The sequence below is a fragment of the Zootermopsis nevadensis genome, unplaced genomic scaffold (assembly GCF_977971745.1).
Source record: "Zootermopsis nevadensis isolate Lab colony 2312 unplaced genomic scaffold, Znev_1.0 Znev_ptg000010l, whole genome shotgun sequence".
In the NCBI taxonomy this organism is placed as follows: domain Eukaryota; kingdom Metazoa; phylum Arthropoda; class Insecta; order Blattodea; family Termopsidae; genus Zootermopsis; species Zootermopsis nevadensis.
The window spans coordinates 6894410-6916418 of NW_028259142.1; the positions used below are offsets into that span (position 1 = coordinate 6894410).

At 37.8% G+C, this 22009-nt stretch overlaps 1 protein-coding gene across 22 annotated transcripts in view; it reads left to right on the top strand.

Moving 5' to 3' along the window:
* Positions 1 to 22009, top strand: part of LOC110835956 (MAP7 domain containing protein ensconsin) — a 220188-nt gene that overhangs the window by 186849 nt on the left and 11330 nt on the right. For 20 of the 22 annotated variants that reach the window (XM_087346384.1, XM_087346391.1, XM_087346394.1 and 17 more), the window contains 8 exons: positions 6693 to 6899; positions 9079 to 9236; positions 9333 to 9714; positions 10883 to 11004; positions 13686 to 13820; positions 14126 to 14232; positions 15074 to 15203; positions 17268 to 17659. In XM_087346384.1, coding sequence (XP_087202510.1) covers positions 6693 to 6899; positions 9079 to 9236; positions 9333 to 9714; positions 10883 to 11004; positions 13686 to 13820; positions 14126 to 14232; positions 15074 to 15203; positions 17268 to 17659 — 1633 coding nt within the window. The remainder of the gene's footprint in view (positions 1 to 6692; positions 6900 to 9078; positions 9237 to 9332; positions 9715 to 10882; positions 11005 to 13685; positions 13821 to 14125; positions 14233 to 15073; positions 15204 to 17267; positions 17660 to 22009) is intronic. The other 2 variants (XM_087346387.1, XM_087346398.1) reach the window with 1 other exon arrangement.

Consider the following 22009-nt stretch of genomic DNA (forward strand, 5'->3'; position numbering starts at 1 on the left):
GAGATTTCATTTTGTACATATTTTTCAAGCATATAGCAATTCGATATGTTGTAGATAGGCATCCCATTGTGGTTTTATATGTGAATATGAATAAATTTTCCATTTATATCCTTACTTGCAGTGTCACCAGTAATGCATTAATGTATGCTTTCAAATAGCAACATCATTCAACTATAAAGTAAACTGCTAGTGTAATCACAGATTGACTTAAAAACATTAGTTACAGGAGTCAAACAGTGTATAGTAAAATTATATAACTGCACACAACATTATAATTTTGTTGATAAAGTTCATATATTATTAAAAAGTTGAAATACTGTTGTATATAGTTTCATTTTGTCTCTAATTTTAACAAAACGATATTTTAACTTTTTAATATATTAACCTTAACAACAAGATTATAATGTCTTATGCGGTTATACTGGGTGTCCCACAATAAGATGTCCGTAGCTGCAGGAATGCATTTTTGAAAGTTGGTTGAAAAGGTACAAGAAACATCTCTGAAAGTCAGTTGTGAAGATAGAGGTATTTTTAAGGCTGCTAATGGTTGTACTGACGTATTCTCAGAATTTCCTGGACTGACCGTGTAACTAACAAAAAAGTTCTTGAGACACTCCACAAAGACGTCGAGGTTGTTAACACCATAAAAAAGAGAAAGTTGGAATATTTTGGTCATATCATGAGAAATAGTGATAGATACGGGCTGCTTCAGCTGATAATCCAGGAAAAAGGATTCGGAAAGAGGGGACCTGGCAGACCAAGAATCTCCTGGCTTCAGAACCTAAAAACTTGGTTCTCGATGTCCACTGGAGGGCTGTTTCAAGTAGCCAGTAAAGCTCAAATTGCTATGGTGATGGCCAACATCCAGAACGGATAGGCACTTTAAGAAGAAGAAGAAATAGAACTGCGTAGGTTAAATGGGTTCAAGTAGTCGCATCATTTTGTATTTGCACCAGGTTCCCCATCTTTATGGTGCAGTGAAGGGAGTGGTGCCATGCATACCGTGAAACTCGATGTACCTGGTTGCATGCAGTTAGCTCAGTATTCTTCTGCTTCTTCACCACTGCCTTTGTTTTTGTTCGAGTGAAGTTAACAAGCAACAGCAATTTCCATAATCTAGATTACCAGATTGGCAAGTATTCGTTAGTGTGTACTGTAATCTTGGAGAAAGTAGTGAATTCCCCCAATTGAGGCGTGAGCAGCCTCCTCAACACAACATCGATTTGGGAAAGAGTATACTGGAAATGGTTCAGTGTGGTCCAGCTACTACCTTCTGAAGGATATTGGATCAAGTTGGTGTTAGCTGGATGAAAGCACACTTTTGAAACTTTGGTCTGTACACCTTTCATATGTGAACTGTCAAGGCTCTACAACCAGTTACATTGCACATATAGAGTTTTGCTACCAAATTTGGGAAATGATCAGCTCTATAAAAGAAAGTTGCGTTCGCTGGCAAGGCCATATTTAACAGGAACAGAATCACTAATTCACAGAATTCTCATGTCTGGTCACTTGATAATCCTCACTCATATATGGAAATTAGATTTCAGAGCACTTTTTCTGTTATTTGGAATATTTTTATTGGAAACCAAATCATTGGGCTGTTTGTACTTGAAGAGCATGTGACATTCAAGTGGTACCTCCATTTCCTGGTAATAGTTCCTCTCCATATCAGGTGAGAGCTGTGACTACAGCAATATGGTGTGTCCCCTCATTTTGTAGGGCAGGTAACAGCATTTCTTACAAATTATAATAATCTTGGATTGGGCATCAGGGTTCATTTGCTTGGCCATTGATGTCTTTGGAGATCTATGAAGTCCCTGGTATATCCACTGAAGTTGAGCACTAGGTCTGAGCTGTTATATCACAAAATAGATGTTTCCGTTCGCATAAAAAATTATCAACACTCTCTTCTGAGGTGTGTTACTACTTCCATGTCACAATGTGTGTAGGTAATCAGGGAGGTAATTTCAAGCACTCCATCAACTTAACCATTAGTAATTCACAAGATTTAGTTATTATTCTTATTGCGCCATCTCCGAACGAAGGTTGGCGATCCACATGGCGAACATTGTCCACGAGACTGCCGCTCAAAAGATGTCTATTGAGGTGCATCTGAACCATCTTCTTAGGTCTTTCATCCAGGAGTTTTGGGATCTACCAACAGATCTTTTTCCTTGGATTTTGCCCTCGATGATGATATAATTATTTTTTGTAAATATATGCAAGTTAAATTTAATAAAAGTAATTAAATTTACATTTTACAGTTACTCCATCAGTGACCTTGATTCTTATAATACCCGCTTCCTCCAGATGACTGACTTTTGGATAAATGTTCATAGATTCCTTTTGACTAGAATTGAGCCCAGAAACATGTTCTTCAGCTGCAGACATCCTGTTGTTAGCCATTCTGTATAAGTTTTCTATGCACAGAATGCCTCCTGACACTAGGATTTACTGTATTAAAGGCAAAGTCTATGATCATTGTATTAGATAACTTTGTCAATTGATATTGTCAGCCTGATGACAATGTAGAGTTCAGACATGTTTGCTACTTTAAACCATACATTAACTGTGTAAAATAAACGCACTGTCGGTGATATTGCAAGGAAGTGTTATGTGTAGATAGAAGGATTTGTCCACGTGTGTATGGTAGTTTAGTTTTCAGAATGTCATGTGTATTTACTTGCAATTTAAATATGCTATAATCTGTAATCCACAGCTTACCACCTTTCAGAAGGCCTTGTGATGTCCTGCATATGTTTATCGCAACAGGTTTTAAGTTCTAATTAGTTGCATCTGGTGGAAAATTGGTGTCAGGCAGCCCCTGTATTTTGTTTGTGATATTGCTTTGTAGAATTTCAGAATCAATGTGAATAGTAGTATGTGCTTTACTTGCTGCTTTATTGGATAATATGCATTATTCTTCAGTTGCATGACAGTCAGTATTATTCCTGAGCATCTTCAAATGTAAGTATGTCTTTAGTGTTTAATTATTATCAAGAATATTGTTCTTCTTCCTTCATCTTGTGCTAAGGAAAGGTAACTCACTATTTTAGTGGATAAGACAAACATTGAGTAAGGACATTTTATGATTGTGTATAGCAGAAAACCTCATGATTTTCAGTCTCATATTATCATATACAGGGCTAGTCTAATTGATCTTCCTGATTTGAAAGACATGCTACTCACGTTTAATGAAATTCAGATGTACAAAATTGGTACCGATGGGAAGAGAAACTCTCCAAGTTTTGTTTCAGTACATCACAGGTGTTCAATGTGAGCCCCCTTGGTAACTCGGCACACATCCAGCCTGTAGTCAAGTTCCTCCCAGACACGTTTCCTCGCTTACTGACGGGCGGCCGGTTGACTTTCTCTTACAGATGCAGCCCCTTTTCTTAAATTTGGAATACCACTTACGAATTGTATACCCACTCGGTGGATCTGCCGCAAACTTGGTTCGGAAATGCCGTTGCACACTAATAACAGACTGGTGAACGTGCAAATCCAGGACACAAAAGGCTCCCCTGTCTTCCATGGCAGCCGTTTACTCTCATATCGCCCCTGCTGGTGAACAGTGTTACTACGCGGCCGCAAAGTATACCAACATAAACTTGGAGAGTTTCTCTTTCCATCAGTACCAATTTTGTGCATCTGAATTTCATTAAATGTGAGTAACGTGTTTCAAATCGGGAACATCATTTAGACTAGCTCTGTGTATGTAGTGCTGTTCTTACAAACGTTTCAGAGGTCATACTGCCTCTGTCATCACCCTTATGGCGGAGGCAGTATGAGCTCTGAAACATTGGTGGACATCTACCAGACTACACAGCGCAATAACTCAGAAGATAGCAATCTTCATGTAACATAACGTGTGGGAATGCGGCTAAGGAAAATGTTCACGTGACTACCATATTGTTTTCTGTTTTATAAAAATGTTGCATATTTTTAATAATATATTATTTTGTATAATTTAAGGGTCCTATATTAAGTAGTGCTAGTGTAGCTTCCACATCACAGGTTTATGTGTATGCAATGTTAGGGAGGATAGAGATAAGTAGAAAGGTTATACAGTATGTAGAATGAAGACAGGAAATGACAGATTAATACAATTTCAACATTGATAAAAGCAATTTACATCTTGCTAGTGAAGTGAAAGAGTTTGTACGTTACCTCAGAATCCTTCATCTTTTCAACAAACAATATAAATATTGTTTGTTTGTGACCAGCTTTTTAAGTTGATAATCTAAATTGTTGGTGGTGGAAGCAGGGAAAAAGCATGGAAGGTTCCTTGTAGTATTTTAAGTCCTTACTTAATGTTTTGTATGTACTCTCACAAAACGACTGTTAACAGGAGAGTGAAATTTGCATGTTTCTTGACTCGGCAAGATGAAGGTGGTGGTGGTGAGAGGATGCCATTGCTGTTGGCTGCACTGCTCTGCTTTTCTGTGTGGCCTATCTGGCCTCTTAACGTAATTATTCACCTACAACTTTAACCGTTGTTTCAGAAAGTGTGGCACGTGTACCACCAGTGGTATGTGAAAGGATTTTAAGGGGTACATGGCAGAAAATATTTGAAGACAGCTGTCTTCTGGGTTGTTGCGCCGTATAGTCTGGTGGAAATTTACTGACATTTCACAATGGTGATGGAGGCAGCGAGGACCTCTGAAACATCTGTAAACTTATACCAGACTACATGGCAAAACAACCATGGACACAACCATCTTCAGACTTACTGCTATGAAAACCTCAAATCCTACTTAGAAAATAAATTATTAAAAATTGTTCCTGGTTTCTGTATGCTTTCAGATGAATTCTAAAATTTGTTAATTGAGATAAAGTTTGTAAGTTTCTGTACATTCTTATTTTTATTTTAGTTCATACCTAAAGCTTAACAAAAATTTGGTTTGGTTCGGCCGCTTGCGAGTTAACTGAGTCTTATATAATTTGGAAGGGGGTAGTACATAATAAGCCTAAGATTCTGAAAGGGGTACACATATGTTTTAAGTATGGGAAACACTGAAACATATATTTATCAAATGAACTTAGTGAAGGAAGACATTCTGTAAGTTAATCATTAGCAGTAGTGTATTATGGGGCACATGAATGATATTCTGGACACACCTTCCACCATTATGGATAACAAGTTGTAACATGAAGCTTGTTCAGATGAAACCCATTCTGGTGTTCTGGGCAAAAGAGTAGAGACCATTAAAAAAGGATGTCCATCGATGCTGAGGTTGGCATTGCCTTGATGCCGCAGTCATTGTAACTCTTCTGTGTAGAACTCTCTGGGCTGCTGCTGGAACCACTGTGCCACCATGACTTTGATATTTTTGTTTGACCTACGTCCCCTTTCTTGAGGGGGGCGGCAGCGAATACATGTGTGTGTGGCCTATTTTTCAGGGATGGTCCTATACCTTCCAGCTTAGGGAGTCAGCATGTTCTGAACAGTACAGGTGACTTAGGGTGGATGTCGCAAGATGTGAAACAAACAGGGTTGAATATACAGTTTTACATGTGCTTAAGAAGTGCATTCTATTAAAATAATAATGGTGTATTAAAGTGGCTAGTTTGAAGTCATCCATCCTACAAACTTTATTATTGGTTTACCATTTTCATCTGTGGTTTTTAAGATCATTCAATGATGGTTTTTATTTTATTTTTATGTTATACAACATGGACATGTAGACCGGTGTTTGCACATTATGCATTGATTTAGTTCAGACCATTCAAGAAACTAGAATGCATTATACGAGAAGATTTGAGATTTATATTCTGCTGCTTTTGATGTGTTTCCTGCACAGTTTTCTTCAGGGAGAATGCCATTTTTACATGTATTTGGTTGTATAATGTGCATTTACTGGTATTTAATCTGCTGTAATTTATGGGACAACAGACTGTTTGTTGGAAGATTTTAAAAAAAAAATTATAGTACAGAATTATTTCTGAAATGTTTAAGTATTGATATTTCAGGTTCTCACAGCACAACATACTAGAAGACAGTCATCTTCATGTTTAAATATTACTTTGGCTAAATTTAATTTCCTGAGTTGAGTCTATTTGATTTTTTCTGTGCCCTCACAGAATGTCTTCTTTAGTTTTTGTGTGTTTTTTGTGTTATTTTATTATTTTAGGTTGAGCATGAGGAATAATTAAAATGAGCTCATATAATGACCAACTTGATATTTATTTTATTTGGCCAGCTTCTGAAACATTTGTTCTTTTGAAACAAAATAAATTGTTTCTTGTTCATCATCTTTATTTATGCTTCAAGAATTTTAAAACTTGTAAATCTGTGTTGTATTTTTATAATGATTAGAATCCCTTGAAGATGGCTGTCTTCTGGGTTGTAGCAGCGTGTAGGCAGGGAGAAGTTTACCTTGGGTATATAGCCATCTTTGCACTTGCAGCTGTGAGAATCTCGAATACTAATTACGATTCCGTATATACACAAAGGTACATGCTGTATGCTGTTTATTTTAATAGATTGTGTGATTGTGTAAAATATCACTGTCATCCTTGAACAAAGTAGCATTTGTTGCATTAGTTTCTATTTCTTTATGTTGAAGAATTTTCCATCTGTCTTAACATACTTTTTGACACTTATGCAATGTTAAATATGGCAGGTATTTAATTGTACATATATAGAACTTCTGCTTCTTGCTTATGGTTCCTGATGCTTCGCTTAGGGTTGCGGTCTGGTGAGGTGACACCATCACCTCCATCACGACCTCTAAGTGCACTCAGTCAACAGAGTGTGAACAGTGTCAACTCTGGGGTGAGTCTCCGTACTCGCCCAGCTGCTGCATCCCGTAGGCCTCGTCCCTTCAGCATTGCAGTGACGGGCGTGACGCACGAGTCTGATAGCCACGCAGGCCACTCCTCGCTTAGACATAGTGAGGCACTCTGCTTTTTCTGTCCTTTATCTTATAACAGACTCTGGAATAACACAGACATTTACTACACTTTCTGTAATTTTATGCTGTATATTTATACTATAAACGGAAGTCTTAAAATACGTTTGTAAAGTTAATCAAATTTATGATGTAGTTAGAGAAGACATGTAGGAATCAAAACCATTCTCATATTTGCATGAAATATTTCAGAGTCTGTTTGTTGGTTTTCTATTTATTAAATATTAGTATCAGCAAAATTAATTTATGGGAATACGAGTCAGAAATGTGGTGTCTCATACAAATACTTTAATATTGGCCAGTATATCCAACAAATTAGATAAATGAAATGCAATTATTAGCTTTGGTTTTTACATTTCACAGAAAATGTGAAAACTGTAGGGCTGGTGAAAGAAAATTTGTTATATGTATCAAGCCATGCGTTTTAGATTGTCATTTTTAACAGTTTTTTTGTTTGTATTGAACTTTTTTTCTTTGGTTTCAGATAGTGAAAATATTTCTGTCTGTCAAAACATTTTCTAGTACATGTACACAAGTACTGGGATATGTAAATTGTATGCTTCTCATTCAACCAATCCTATTGTACCTTTCTTCTGTCACTAAATGTAACACAATGCAAATGGAACTGAAGACCAACCAACTTTTGAGTTACTGGCCCCTAAGCTAGGTTTTGATGGGGTGAAGTAGCCTTTGAAAATATGAAAAATAATCTCCATGTATGTAAAAATTCCAATGGAACTGGCCTAAGTACACAGCAGAACACTGCGCAACTTCATTCATTCTATGTGAAATGAGGAAAAATTATCTCAACAGTGGAAAGAATGTATTATTGTTCCTTTTTTATAAAATGGAGCAGCTGTAGTAATTCCTGAAGAATCACAGTTTTGTTAAGTTCATATTCTACTGGCACATTTAATGTGTAAGAATAAGACTGCATTTGAAATTTGAATGCATTGTCTCATAGAAAGACCTGAGAAAACATTTTGCTCTTGTCCTAACTAACTCACTAACTAGATGGCTTACAGAACCTAAAGGTTCATCACCGATTCACCAAAGCCCTCCACCGGACCCTGTCCTGGGCCAACAAAATTCAGTCTCCTTCAACTCGTATCTCCCATAGATCCCGCCTGACATTATCCTCCCATCTACGTCTAGGTCTCCCCAGCTGACTCTTCCCCTCAGGCTTCCCAACCAATACCCGGTGCACACCTCTTGCCCCATCCATGCGTGCTACATGCCCCGTCCATCTCATTCTTCTTGACTTAATCACCCTGACAATATTGGGGGAGGAGTACAGATTTTTAAGCTGATCATTATGTAGTTTTCTCCATACCCCATCGTCTTCTCTCTTAGGCCCAAAATCCTCTTCAACACCCCATTCTCAAACACCTGCAATCTGTGTTCATCCCTCAGAGTGAGAGACCATGTTTCGCACTCATACAAAACAACAGGAAGAATTATTGTTTTGTATTTGTCATAGGAAAGGAAAACAGTAAAAATTAAGAGATGCTTAAAAATATTTTTATTGCTCTAAAGATGCATGTCTTTAGAGCAGTAAACACATTTTATTGCCTCAGCATGCACAGGGAACTTTATCTTGACTGAAACTTTATACCAGAGATCATCAGATTGTCTCTTCTCTCCTTCTTCTTCTTTCACTGGTATCCTTGCTGCTGCTGCTGTAACTACTACTACTACTACTACTACTACTTATTCTAGCATAGTTTCTGTTTTATATGGGTCAGTGTTGTTAATCTCCATGACCACATTAAAAGTCATATCAGGACTGGTGTTTGATGCGATAGTCGAAGCTGTGCTTGAAATTCTATGAACACTCCCATTTCCACTGTCGTCATTATAAGTGTAATATCAGGGACATGAAATAAATTATTTTGATAATATATAGTGTGGATATTAAACATCAGTTACTTTGCATCATGTGAAATATGAAGAAATAATAAGCATTCTTTGTTATTCCTCACTTGGGTAGGACAGTTTAAGTGCCACCCTATGCAAACACTAAATTTTCAGGTTTGTTTGAAAATTGTTTTCTTGAAAGTATAAATAATGCTTAAGTTCCCTCCTTTAAAGGGAATCTTAAAAAGTTTAAGATGACAGTTATCACAATAATGTTTCATTTAGTGATTTCTACTGCTTACAGGCATTGCTGGGGATATTCACACTTCGAAAACTCAAAACACAAATGTTGACCGTGAGAGTTCGAAACCACCACTTCCCAGAGTTCATTCTGCCAAGAAATTAACAAAACCTGAGGCTCCAGTCAAGAAGGCTACAGATAGAGTGATTAAGTCAGCAAAGGTAACATACGCACTTACTGACATAAGCAAAGATGTGTGTGCTGCTGTAATTGTTGTCAAGGAAAAGTAAAACCATTTTTTCGTGGTTTTGTAATAGGCTTCCCCTCGAATGACTCCTAAAGCCACCCCACTGCAGTCCCCTGGATCAGAGGCACCTCCGTCTTTGTCTGAGGATCAAATTGAATCAAGAGAAGAGAAGAATGAAACTGTTGTGAAAAGTGAAGTTCATGAAGCAGAGCCTCCTGAGGAGGTATCAGATGTTGTCAAGCAGCCAGATGTAAAGGTGGAGCCATCTCTGGAAGAAACTGCTTCAGTGACAGTGGAATCGAAACCAGTAGCAGAGGAGACGGAAGTCCACGAGGAAGCAATTGAGCAGGCAGTTCAGCCTGTTGAGACAAAAGTGGTTCAGGAGGAGGTTGTAGAGAAGCCTGAAGCAGCAGAACATCCCGAGCATATTGAACCTGAAGTTGATATGACAGGTAGTGTACCCATTTCTTCTATAGGGAGTCTGTCTGCAGCCAATTATTCACTTTTCAAGTTACATTATGTGTGTTAGAGCACTTGGTATGTATTAAGATAATGATTGTTTAGTAATTTCATTATCGAAGAGATGTCCTGTTCCATATGCAGTGTTTCTGTTCTGATATCCTTTCTGGAAGGAATATAATGCTGCAGTGACTGGACATTTGTTTTTTGTTCCTGTAATGTAGTAAGAACTCTGAATTCAAGATGTTCACCTGTAACAAACACAAAATATGAGTACACAGGTTCAAATATTGGCCTGGAGACCGGCTACCGTGACCATGGTTTTTTGTGCTTTTCCTCAGTACCTCCAGGCAAATTTAGTAGGATAGTACCTTATATTAGGTCATGACATTCTTTCCAATTCACAGTCATCCTCTCATTCGATGCTGTATAGTCTGAGCTACTGAAAAAGTGTCGTTATATAAACTATAAATAAATAAGTACATAAATAATGCCACTACTACCTTATAAATAATGCCACGTTGGTCTAGCGGTCAGAACACTTGTAATCCTGGGGTCCCGCGTTCAATTCCCGGTGGTGCTCAGATTTATAACTTGTATTGGGCAAGGCCGTGGTCTAGGCATCACGGAGTTTTCCTCCGGGGGCTTCCCAGGTTTCTCCGTGGCATCCCAACAATTACTCCACTCACACACACAGAAGAAGGCAATTGCAAACCACTTCTGGATCATCTACCAAGAACGTATATATGTATGAGCAGGTCCCTGATAACCTGAAGAGGATGGAAGGATCCTGTTCATAATATATGGACCTGTCGTCAGACGGCGGGGGGGACCCATTAATAAATATTGAATTTCTTAGGGTTTTGCAAGATGATTCCTAATATTGTGTTATTTTTCCTTGCTTAAGTTCTGCGACGAGGGGCTACTAGGCCGAAACCCAAGCCCCATGCTTCAGGACCATTTTTATTTTCTTGGTGGTTTAGTGCTTTCTATTTGACATATTTACATCTGTCCTTCATATCTGGAGGTTATCTTTTCTGTTCTAAACTCATGAGTGTGTCATATTATGCCACGGTGACAAGGGACCAGCTTAATGATATAGACCTTTGTATATGTGATAAGTTTCAGATTTTTTGTGTTTATAATGTTTAATTATTTCAGCATCAATGATGGCAAAAATTCGGATCACTACAGAAGTAGAAGCAAAGGCTGCGCTGGCAGAACGTAGACGCTTAGCTCGAGAACAGGCAGAGAGGGAAGCGGAACTGGAGAGACAGAGATTGGTAAGCACATACAAACTTTTTGCTGAACACTTTACAGCCATCATTTAAGCTCTGTAGTAAACTTAAAAATTCTTCCACAGCCAGTTCAACTGTATAGTAAAACAGCGGAATTCCCCATATCGACAAAATTCGTTTCATGCAACGACTGTTTGTTTTCGTACACTTGAAAATATGATTGTCAGCAAGTATAATTTAAAACTGGTGAGGGGATGCATATAAGAAACACACTGTATTTAAGTGTTAAATAGCAAGATGAACATTTTTATTATTACATCTACAATTACTTTCAGTTTATTTATTCACATTCATTCAGTTAACAACTCTGTATCGTATCAAATGAGAGGATAATCAGTGAAAGTAAATGTTAAAAGATGTTGAAATAGCAGTCATAGCTTAATTTGATATACTGTCCCAGCATTTCCTCGAGGGACTAAGGAAAACCATGAAAATCCTCAGTCTGGACAGCTGGTCTCCACCAGTACCTGAGAATATGAGTTCCAAAATGTAAAACATCATTTTTACTTCTCAATGGTGTTTTGTGTACAATAGCCAGTTGTACTTATTGTTGAAGGATATGAATTGGTAATTCTTGCCCTCACATAATTCACATGCCCTGACTTTTCACTCTTAAATTAAGGAAAAAAATCCTTTAATATTTTACACTTTTCTTTTTATTCTAGAGCTGATTCATGATTCCCCATTTGTATATTGAACATGCACATGTATTTGAAGAGCCTTACAGTCATCAGGTTGCCCCATAAGTTGAGTAGCCCACGAATTTCCAAACTTTACCCTGAGTATCTGCTATACAGTTTTAGGATATCGCTATTTGTATTCAGTTCCAGTGTTTCCAGTTCAGTTTGGCTGAGAGCAAAACTGTAGCGACTTCTGTGAAAATAATATTCATGATATTCCACAATGAATAAAGTGATATATTCAAGATATGCAGCAGGTTTCAAATTAAAGGCAACTAAATTCCCAGAAAAAGACTGCAACATAGCTGCCAATCGTGAATGTATCATCTGAATTTAGTGTGCTCTACTGGAGGAAGCAAAAAGGTGATCTTCTTTGTTCAAGGACAGTATTAGGAAACTGTGCACGCAAAAGGTGGACATACGAGTTGACACCAACAGAAGGAAAAGAAGGCCGTCACTTGAAATGATGTGCGAGTCGATAGTAAGAGCATGGAACATGGTGTTGACTCCAAATTAAATAATATCTAAAAAATTGATTTAAGCGAATTTAAAGAACTGGAAGTGCTCGAATATTTTGCAAAACTGACACCTGAAGTGACTGAATACAGTTGAAGAAGGTAACCTACACACACTGAACAATTCATAAACGGGAAAACCCGTAGCATATTAACTGATATTAAACTTTTGTGGCAATTCATAGCAGATGTCACACCTGCTGTTGTGTACTAGAACTGTATAGGCGTTGGCTTGTTGCTGACATTTCAGAAGACCATACTGTCTTTATCTTTAGAGCTGAAGTGGTGAGCATGATGGAGGCATTATGATTCTCTGACACATCAGCAGCAAGAAAATTCTTGAATGTTACTTCATGTGGTGAACTGAAAGTTATGTTCTGAAAAATACCTTTATCTGCTTACTGGATTCAGTTACTGAGATGGGCAACTAGCAAAGTTTGGTGCATAAAATGATGATGCCTACTCAACAATGTACCTGTGTGAAACAGGATTTTTGTTCGTAACTTCAGTCAAGACTGAAAACTGTCAGAGACTACATATTATTTTATGGCATCCCTGGAATTGACACCTCATTTCATGAAAAGCAGGAAAGTCAGTTCACTTTTACTTTATGTGGTAGTATTAATTTTTTTAAATGAGTACACAATTTGACTGTTGTGTCCTTAAAGTTTTGTGCTTCAGAAGTATATTCTGAAATCTGTAGTGAAAGTAAAACTAGGTGACTCACAGTAACTCTCTGTCTTGCCTTTTGTAACACCATATTGACAGAATGGACTGTATGAATGAAAGTAATGTGACCTTCCTTTTCCTGTTTGTGTTTCATTAATATGCATGCAGTGGTTATCCCTGTTTGACAGTTGTTGTTCCTTGGCTGTACAACCCAGTTGTGGGTCCTTGCCGCCTCGTACTTAGAGGTTTCCTAGCCATTAAAGTGTGCATTTGTGAGTAGTGAGTGACCAGCTCACTGACTCTGCACAATTTGTATTCAATCCTGATTTGACTGCCAGAGCCATCTAGCAGTGAATCAGGAGACTTGGGTGAGAAATGGCCACTAAATTTTGCTTATGAAACATCTCATTCATGCTCGTAAGTTTCTTTTACATGCCATAAATCTACGACGTGGGATCGCCGGCTTTACTTCCCCTCCAAAGGAAGTTATGTTACAGATTTTTATCACCCTTAAAAATCCATCGACCGTGGCTGGGATTGTACTCGTGAACCTTCGGTCCAGTGGTGAGCACGCTAACCACTAGTCCACTGAGGGCGACAGTTTGACAGTTGGCTTCCTATGTTTATCCTTTACTTGGGAATGAAACTGTGGACCGTCAAGAACTGTGTGCCAATAATCTATTAATAATCATGTCATATATCATGTATCAGTTTTGTTTATGTGTTTTGGTCTTGCAGTGATGGCAGAGAATGGAAGTAATAAAAGTAGTGATTCTCTAACCTGTCTTGTCCTGTTTTGCAGGAGGAGGAACAGAGGTTAGAAGAAGAGCGGTTGCGCCAGGAAGAAGAAGATCAACGCAGATTTGAGGAGGAGCAGCTGAGATTAGTGGAGGAAGCTCGCCGAGCAGAGGAGGAACGATTGCTTCAGGCCATTCATGTAACTGCATCACTTTATTTTTTGTGTCACGAATTTTGAAACCTTTGTAACTTGTATATGGGTAATTTAACTTATATGTTTTCATGCGCATAGTATTCTTTTTCAAGTCATCTCATTTCATTGAATATTATGACTTTATATTGTGATGTAATTAATGTGTAGTGTTCAGATATCTTGCACTTGTGAGATACTGGAAAGAAGAGTACGGTGGAACAGTGCATCAGCCATTATGATCTTAAAGAATGCACATATATCTGGAGAGAATGTGTTTAGAGTAATGCAATTTCATTACTTTATGTTGGTAGGAAAATGAAAGACGGGAAGAAGATGAAAGAAAAAGAAGAGAAGAGGAGGCCAAGGCTAAAGCTGAAAAGGAAGAAGCAGAGAAGAAGGCAAGAGAAGAAGCAGAGAGGTGAAAATTTTTCTGAGACACTTGGAGCAGTTGAAAAATTCTGCTTCTCGTGTCATGCTTCATATGCTTTCTGTGCAATACCAGAACAACCCTGAATTCCCAGTTGATCATATGAAAAAATATTGGAAGTTTCTGAAGTTTTAATTAATTTGATAAGTAACATAATGTCTGATGAAATTAATTTTGTTCCATATTTCTTGAACATTGGCTAGATACAGAGAGGTGCAGTTAGGTGGCATAAATCTGTTGCACCTATGGAAACAAGAACAGAATGTCACTGTTAATGTAATTTGCATAATGGTGGTGGTAATAATCATAGGAGCAACAGAAGTAGCAATTTTAAAATAAGAACTGAAGAAAGATGTAAATCCACAAGGTGATTAAAGCTGCAGTATGTGTATTTATGCTTCTCTGAATGAAATTTGGAGTTCCATGAGGCAATGAGCGTTAGGATGGATGTCTCCTGGAATTGTGCACCATGTAGTCTGGTAAATATTTAACAGTGTTTTTGAGGATCTTACTTCCTCCATCATCAGGGTGATAACAGTGATTGAGGCAGAGTTAGCTCCTCTGAAATGTTTGTCACTATCTTCTAGTAGATGTGGTTCAGTCTTGACTGTACTTTATCAGTTTCATGCGTCTTGCATTTTGCATTGTCCAAGTATTGAGATCCGCTCTCATAAGGGACTGTTTTGTGAGGGAAGGAAATTAGTGGTAACCTAAGACAATGTGGTAGACAGTTGGATGTTTTGACCTGCTACTGAAACAGAGTTTGAAAACCTAAATTGTTAGAAAATACTAATAGTTTGGTGCTCATTGCTATAACTACGTGTATTTTTAGGTTGCGCCGCGAAATGGACGAACGACTGAAAAAGGAGGAGGAGGAACGCATCGCTCGACGCAAGCGAGTTGAAGCCATCATGCTACGCACACGAGGAAAGGGATCTGGTTCATCCAACACACCCACTAAGGTACTGACTTTTATTTTCATAACAGTTTAGCATTCAGGATTCAATTGAAGGATGTTGTTGTATTTCACATTTTCTTGTTTCATCTGTTGAATTGGCTTTCTCTCTGTTAAAGTACGGGATCTATCCACCATACTGCCACGTTTCTTTCTCTTCCATGAACTGTGTAGTTCCTTATTCTAGAGCAGACTGGTTGCCATGTAGATGAATCAGGAGTTCAGTATTTGATACAGTTGAATTAGGGATTTCTGAAATGACATTAGTCACACATTTTTCAAAATTGAGTTATTGCCTTTAATGTATTCTTTGAAGGTGGTTATGTATTGTGTGCACAAATCATGTACTTGTACACTTTCTGAAAGTGGATGATTTACATCATCGTAATTTGAAGTTCTGATGACAAAAAATTGCTCAAAAACAGTTTCTGTGAACGTGTAGTGTAGTGTAGTGGTGAATAAAGGATTTTGTTATATGATGTGTTTGTAAAATGTGTATTGTAGAGAAAATGCCACTTGAAGAATGATGAACAGTGTGATGTAAATCAGCATTAGATATGATCGCGGATACATTTCATGCGCCGGGTTTGTGGTAGAGAAAAGAACCAGGAAAATGACAGGTTTTTACTGAAGAGGAATTGGATGGCATTAGCATTGCTGGTAGCCAACCACAGAATATGAACTGTATCATTCCACTCCACGTGCCACACGGTGCAGCTCACCCTGAAGCAGAAATTCCACTAGATTCACAGTGTACATTGTCTATATATTTTGGGCTGAATTTAACATAGGTTTCTTTATTGAAACTTTCTGGTGCTTCTTTCGTACATTGTAAAATTTCTGGGTTTTATGTTCTTTTGCAGTTTACTGCAAAGAATGCAGACTTATCATTTGTATAAAGATGATGTGATGGTGTACAAGGAGAGCACTTACCAACAAACAGAGGAACTTTTGATCCATCTGCTCGCAGATTCTTTCAGACATACATAATTCTCCAATACAAGGGCTTTAAATTTTCAGTCCAGTGAGATTCACACAAGAAAAGACCTGAGTCTCTGCGTAGTCCCCCCCCCCCCCCCCCCCCCCCCCCCAATAGCAAGCATTTTCTTCTAATATTTAATATCTTTTTCAACAGTAAATTCAAATATATGCTAGTTCTGAATATGTGTAAAAATATTCTTTTGTTTTTGTGGTCATCCAGTACTAGCATTTCTACTTTGCATTGCTAGATGGTATCCTCAGTAAGACTGGCACTCCTGATACAATTTTATATTCATCTATCCAGTTAACACATTGAAATGATATTATTTGAGAGTTGCTGTAGATGCTTTCTCCTGTTTGAAGATTTCTTTCTTCTGGGTTGTTGCGCTGTGTAGTCAGGTCGATGTTAACCAACATTTCAGAGGTCAGACAGAAATCTTCATACTCACCGCTGTGAAAACCTCATTTCTCCTGTTTCAGTGTACCATCAGTTTGGAATGTTCTCAAAATTTGTTCTTGTAAACAAAAACCTAGCATTTGTTAGAGGGCCCCAGAAGACAAATGGTCCAGTAAGCTGGTTGCCCCATTTCAACAGAACAGAATAATATTTTAAATAACTTTGTACTCTTATGTGGAGGTTGAGTCTCATCTGTGGTAAAAGTTAAGATATAACTGGGTGTGCATTAAACCAAAAGCAAAATTTCAACCACTGAGACAGGTTTCCAGGCTGAGTATGTTGAATTTGCAGTGTGTCGTTTTGTAACGTTGTCCAGACAAATATTCGGAACACGAGAGTGCACATCTGCATAATCTTTGTTGAAAATGCAAAGGTATGTTCACAGAAACATCAGTGTACTTAGACCGCACTTTAATAGAACACATGAGCACAAATTGATGCAAACTATGGCTATTGAAGGTCATCCTCCTCTTAAATTTTTTTAAAATTTGCCGTACATAATCATCGTGCCACTGTTACATAGGTCAATAATAAATCTGTAAGCACTGAAGAAGCAGTACAATGATATCTGTATTGCTCGTTAAAATTAGCATTTGCTTCCCGAGCTCACTAGGATTTGATGTATTCCAATAGGGCGAAGGAGATATTGAAGAAGGGAAAGATGAAAGTCCGCTGGAAGAAACAAAGCCACATCCAGGAGAGGCTGCTGCATCTGTGGAACTACCCAGCTCTGAGTTAGATTTACCTGACAACATCACCGCCACAGGCAATGGCCAGCAGAGTCTCCTAGTGGACAGTTTCAGTACCAACATTATGGATCATATCCAAGAGAATGGTGGCAGTGAGAAGATGGTGTCTTCTAGTTTGAATAGTGATTTATTATTAATAGACGCTGTGAAACCAATGGAAACTAGTGAGGACTTAATAACTAATGCAAGCGGTACGCTACCCCCGCCTCCCCAGAGCAACGGTCATCGGAATGGAGTGGAATACGGTGCTGTAGACTTTGTCAGTGTAGATAATGTGTAAGTATTGACCAATCATTGCTATCTTGTAAGTAAGCTAGATTGTTTTTCTGGTTGTACATAACACGGGTAAGGACACACCACGCATCACACTCGTCTTCTGTACATAATGAAGCGGATATTTGTAATAATGTGCGTTGAACATTGTCCTGAGCTGAAAACAACAAGAAGCTGGATGGATAAGATTGATTGTTACCCTGACGAGTATAATAATCCTGACGAGTATAATAATGTGTAAATATTAATTCATTTCAGGACAAAGTCCAATTTTGAAGTAGTAATTACAAGCGTATCATGCAAAAGTAGTCGGTATGTAATTAATGCTTATAGCTTTTGCTTTGTCACTTCTAAAAACGGCTTATTAAAATGTTGATTCTTATCTTACTGTACTTCATTTTGCAGTATTAAGAGTTAATTAACAAATTGAGTGTATGTACTGAAAGAGACCCATTATCCACCAGACTTGGGACCAGATGCTTGCCATATTTTGGGATTTTCCACATTCACATAATTGTTATGCTGAAGGTTTGTGACGATGGTGTGTTATTGAAGCAAATTGTTTTCTGGATATTATCCCTCGTTCAGGACTAAATAAAATCAATAGAAAACCACGATGTTTTGGAGATGGGAGTCTATCTCCGTCTTCAGGTAAAACCTACTCTGTTAGACCCAATCGATAGAGCTAATCCCTATCTCCGATTTTTTTTTTTTTTGATTTTATTTGGTCTTGGACGATGGATAATAACAAGAAAACAATTTACTTCAATAATTATTATACATTTGTTATATTCCTGTATTTTCTTCAGATATCATGGAAAATTTATCAAAGCTATTTTACTACACACTTTCATAAGCAAATTGAGTGTTTACTTGTCTTCTTTACAATAGAAGAATCTTTGGTATAACAAGTTAAGAAATACATGCATAGCATAATAATTCTTTTATATTTGCCCCAATTTGACTGCAGTGAATGCTGTGAATGTCATGGTCAGGTGGTTAATACTACTGCTTCGTATTCGGGAGGTCCCAGGGAAAAATCTTGGTCTGGGGACTACCTATCCTGACTGGGTTTTCCCATGGTTTTCCTCAGTACCTCCAGACATGCCAGGATAGTACCTTAAATTAGGCCATGGCCACTTCCAAATCCTTTCTAATTCATTATTTATTATAATCCCCCTCCTCTATGTACAGTGATGCACCAAAACTGCAACTGTAAGTAGAAAATCACATATATCATGAGAGGACTTCTTCCATCTAATCGGCTACAACAAAGTTAAGCTGATTTGTTGGCTGGAATGTTGCTACAGTGCATCTAAGCCCGTCAGCCGTAATCTGTAGCGTGTACTTTAATATGGTTACATAAATTTGGTGTGTAAGAACCGCTTTTCTTTTTTTCTTTTCCCTCTAGTGAACATAGGGCTATAAGAGTCGCAATGTGATTCAGTAGACGTTACAGTTGCTACGATAATGATTTAAGAGTGCACAAACACATGCATAATTCTTGACAAAACTAACAACGAACTTATGGAGAAAGTAAGTAACTTTTTGGAAAGAATGCAAGCTGCATGACAGTGGAGATCGGGAAATTTGTATTTAACTGCCAAACCCAGCCACACTGTTTGTGGTAAAAAGTTCCTCTTTACTAAATTTGAGTCAGCGAGTCAGCATTTGTTCCCAAGGAATAGAAATCATGATTAAGTGAAGAGATTTATGTCTGATTTGTGTGACCTATCCTCTTCCTGCCCAGCAGTCAAATTCAAAAGAGTAAAGGGAATTAAATAATGTTTGTGTCACATCCCAGTTTTGACACACCAAATTCCCACATTGAAACTTAACTCATAATGCACGTTATCATAGAACTATTTAAAAAAAGACAGACTTGCCCTGTTACGATAACTCACAAAATATACATGAAATGTTTTCTCTCTGCTTGGGTTCTTGATAGAAGTTATTGATGTGGTAATCTTGTGTTATAACTCAGATTATAATAAATATAGAAAAGTTCTTCTAACTAATTGCTGTTTGAAATGTATAATATGTTTCAAATCTGTGTGCATAAAATGATATTCGTGTTGATGAATCAGTCTGTTTGGAGGAGGTTGAAACTTCAGAACGTAATATAATATGTAAGTGGAGCACATTTTTTATAACACACTTCATATGCATGTCTTTTCTTAGTGTAGTTCTCGGTAAAATCTGGAGTAATTTTTTGTCTATCCAGATCTGATGGACGCATGATCAGATCACCTTGAATTGCTGAAATGCATGTTTCATAATAAACTTTATTATTGCATAATTTTTTTAATTATTTCATATTGTTGTATTAATATGCAGCTTAAGTTGCTATTTTCAGTGCTTTGGTGCTGTTCGTTTCCTAGACATAAAATTGTATGGTGTAAATATTTGCATAAAGTGAAACTTTTGCGACAACTGAAGTTGATGAAAGACTCTCGGGTTACAAGCCGCGTCAGGAAGATGCGGTTTATTCGCCATATAGCCACCTGATGCGGCTTTTAACCCGAGAGTATTTCATCAAGTGTAAATATTTGTTTTCCCAAAAAAGCTATAAGTTTCTCTTATTACTACTGTTACTTTTGCTGCATACTGCATAATAAAGTTTTAGGTTAATATTGTATTATACAATAATCCCATTTTAAACATGGAGCTCTGACTGTCTTCAGCTACAGTGACATAGTTCGGTGTGTTTAACCTTCAAAAAAGGTTTTGCAATAATGAGACCTGAACAGAGTGCATTTCAGCTAAAATATATGAAAAGTAGAAAATATACTGCCAGACTAACAAAAATTAATTACTTTTCAGGGTTTGCAGAGCATATAATTGTCTTAAATATTTACTGTCATTAACAATGTCATTTAAAAAAGTAAAGTTTGTCCCACTATACGCCATATAGGCGTTTGGGGTGAGTGGAGGTATAGCTCCTCTCTTCCTTGATCTCGGCACTAGATGGGGGTGAGTGGTCAGCGTCACGCCCCGGCCGGCTTTACCCCCGGGAAAGGACCCCGGTACCCATTGTAGAGGAGGCTGGGTGGGCCCCAGAGCCGGTCTGGACGCAGAGGCTAGAGGAAAAATCCTCTGCCCCCGTCGGGGATCGAACTCCGGTCGTCCAGCCCGTAGCTAGTCACTATATTGACTGAGCTATCCCGGCTCATAACAATGTCATTTATTATCCTGAATTATCTCAGGTGAAAAATTTTGCTTGGAAAATATTGCCATATTGTCTTCATTTTGCAATGTAATGCATAGCATATTTGAAAGTATGTTGTCAACAGTCCTCCTCACAATACGTAATGAATTTACACTCTGGTCCCTGACACTTCTCTGGCAGTATGCTGCAACCAATGACACAAGGCCATAGCTTTTCAATATTGACACTGGTAGTACATTCAGATTACATGACTAGAGGTTCGGGATATGGTTTTAAGATTGGTGTCACAGTATTACCACTTTGAAAACATGAAACTGATTTGCTCAACTTCACTATGACACTGCAAATTTTATATGCAATATATTAATTAGATTTAATTAGATGAAAACAGTATACTCCACTTTCTTTCTTCGTGGTATTTCTCCTCTCTGTTCCTCTTAAATTCCAGTAATGTAACATTTTTAGTAATATCCTACTTAGCTTTGTCCTCCTGCCCTCAGCAAGCTCAGGGTAGCTTACTTCCATGGTGATGAGTTACTTGATCCAAAAGTCTTTCCCAGACCTCAGCGCCGTAATTGCACCTCCCCCTCTACTCACCTTCCGTCAGCTTCTGAATCTTTCAAAAAGTAGCCAGAAATCCTTCCATGGATTTGTAAAATGTCACTTCACTATATACATTCTAGCAGGGTAGTTCCTGGTTATAAACTCTAATACTATCTTCACTAAGTAAATTCCTTATTTATACATACCTCAACAGTCACCCAACTTCTTCAGTCCACTCCACTCCACTCTCCAGTTTCTATGGGTGGGGGATTAGTTCTGATCCTTTGCAGGCAGATTTGTCATAGATAGTTGTGATCAAAGATGTGATGTTCACTTTGTAGTGTTGGATTATTATTATTTTATTGTGTTATAATGAAACACAAAGCAAACGACGGTTACAGTGGTGAAGAGAAAGACATTTCTGTTGACGAGTCCAGCAGTGATATTCAGGGCCGTGGAGTCTGTACTAAAACCTCCGACTCCTTCATAAAAGCTCAATATGTATTAATAATGGTAAACCTACTAAAATGGTAAATGGTACCATAAGAGATTTCATCACCACCATGTGAATCATCAGCCTACTTATTAGACTTATAACCGATATTTAAATATACGTCTTATGGTTATTGCACAAATCACTT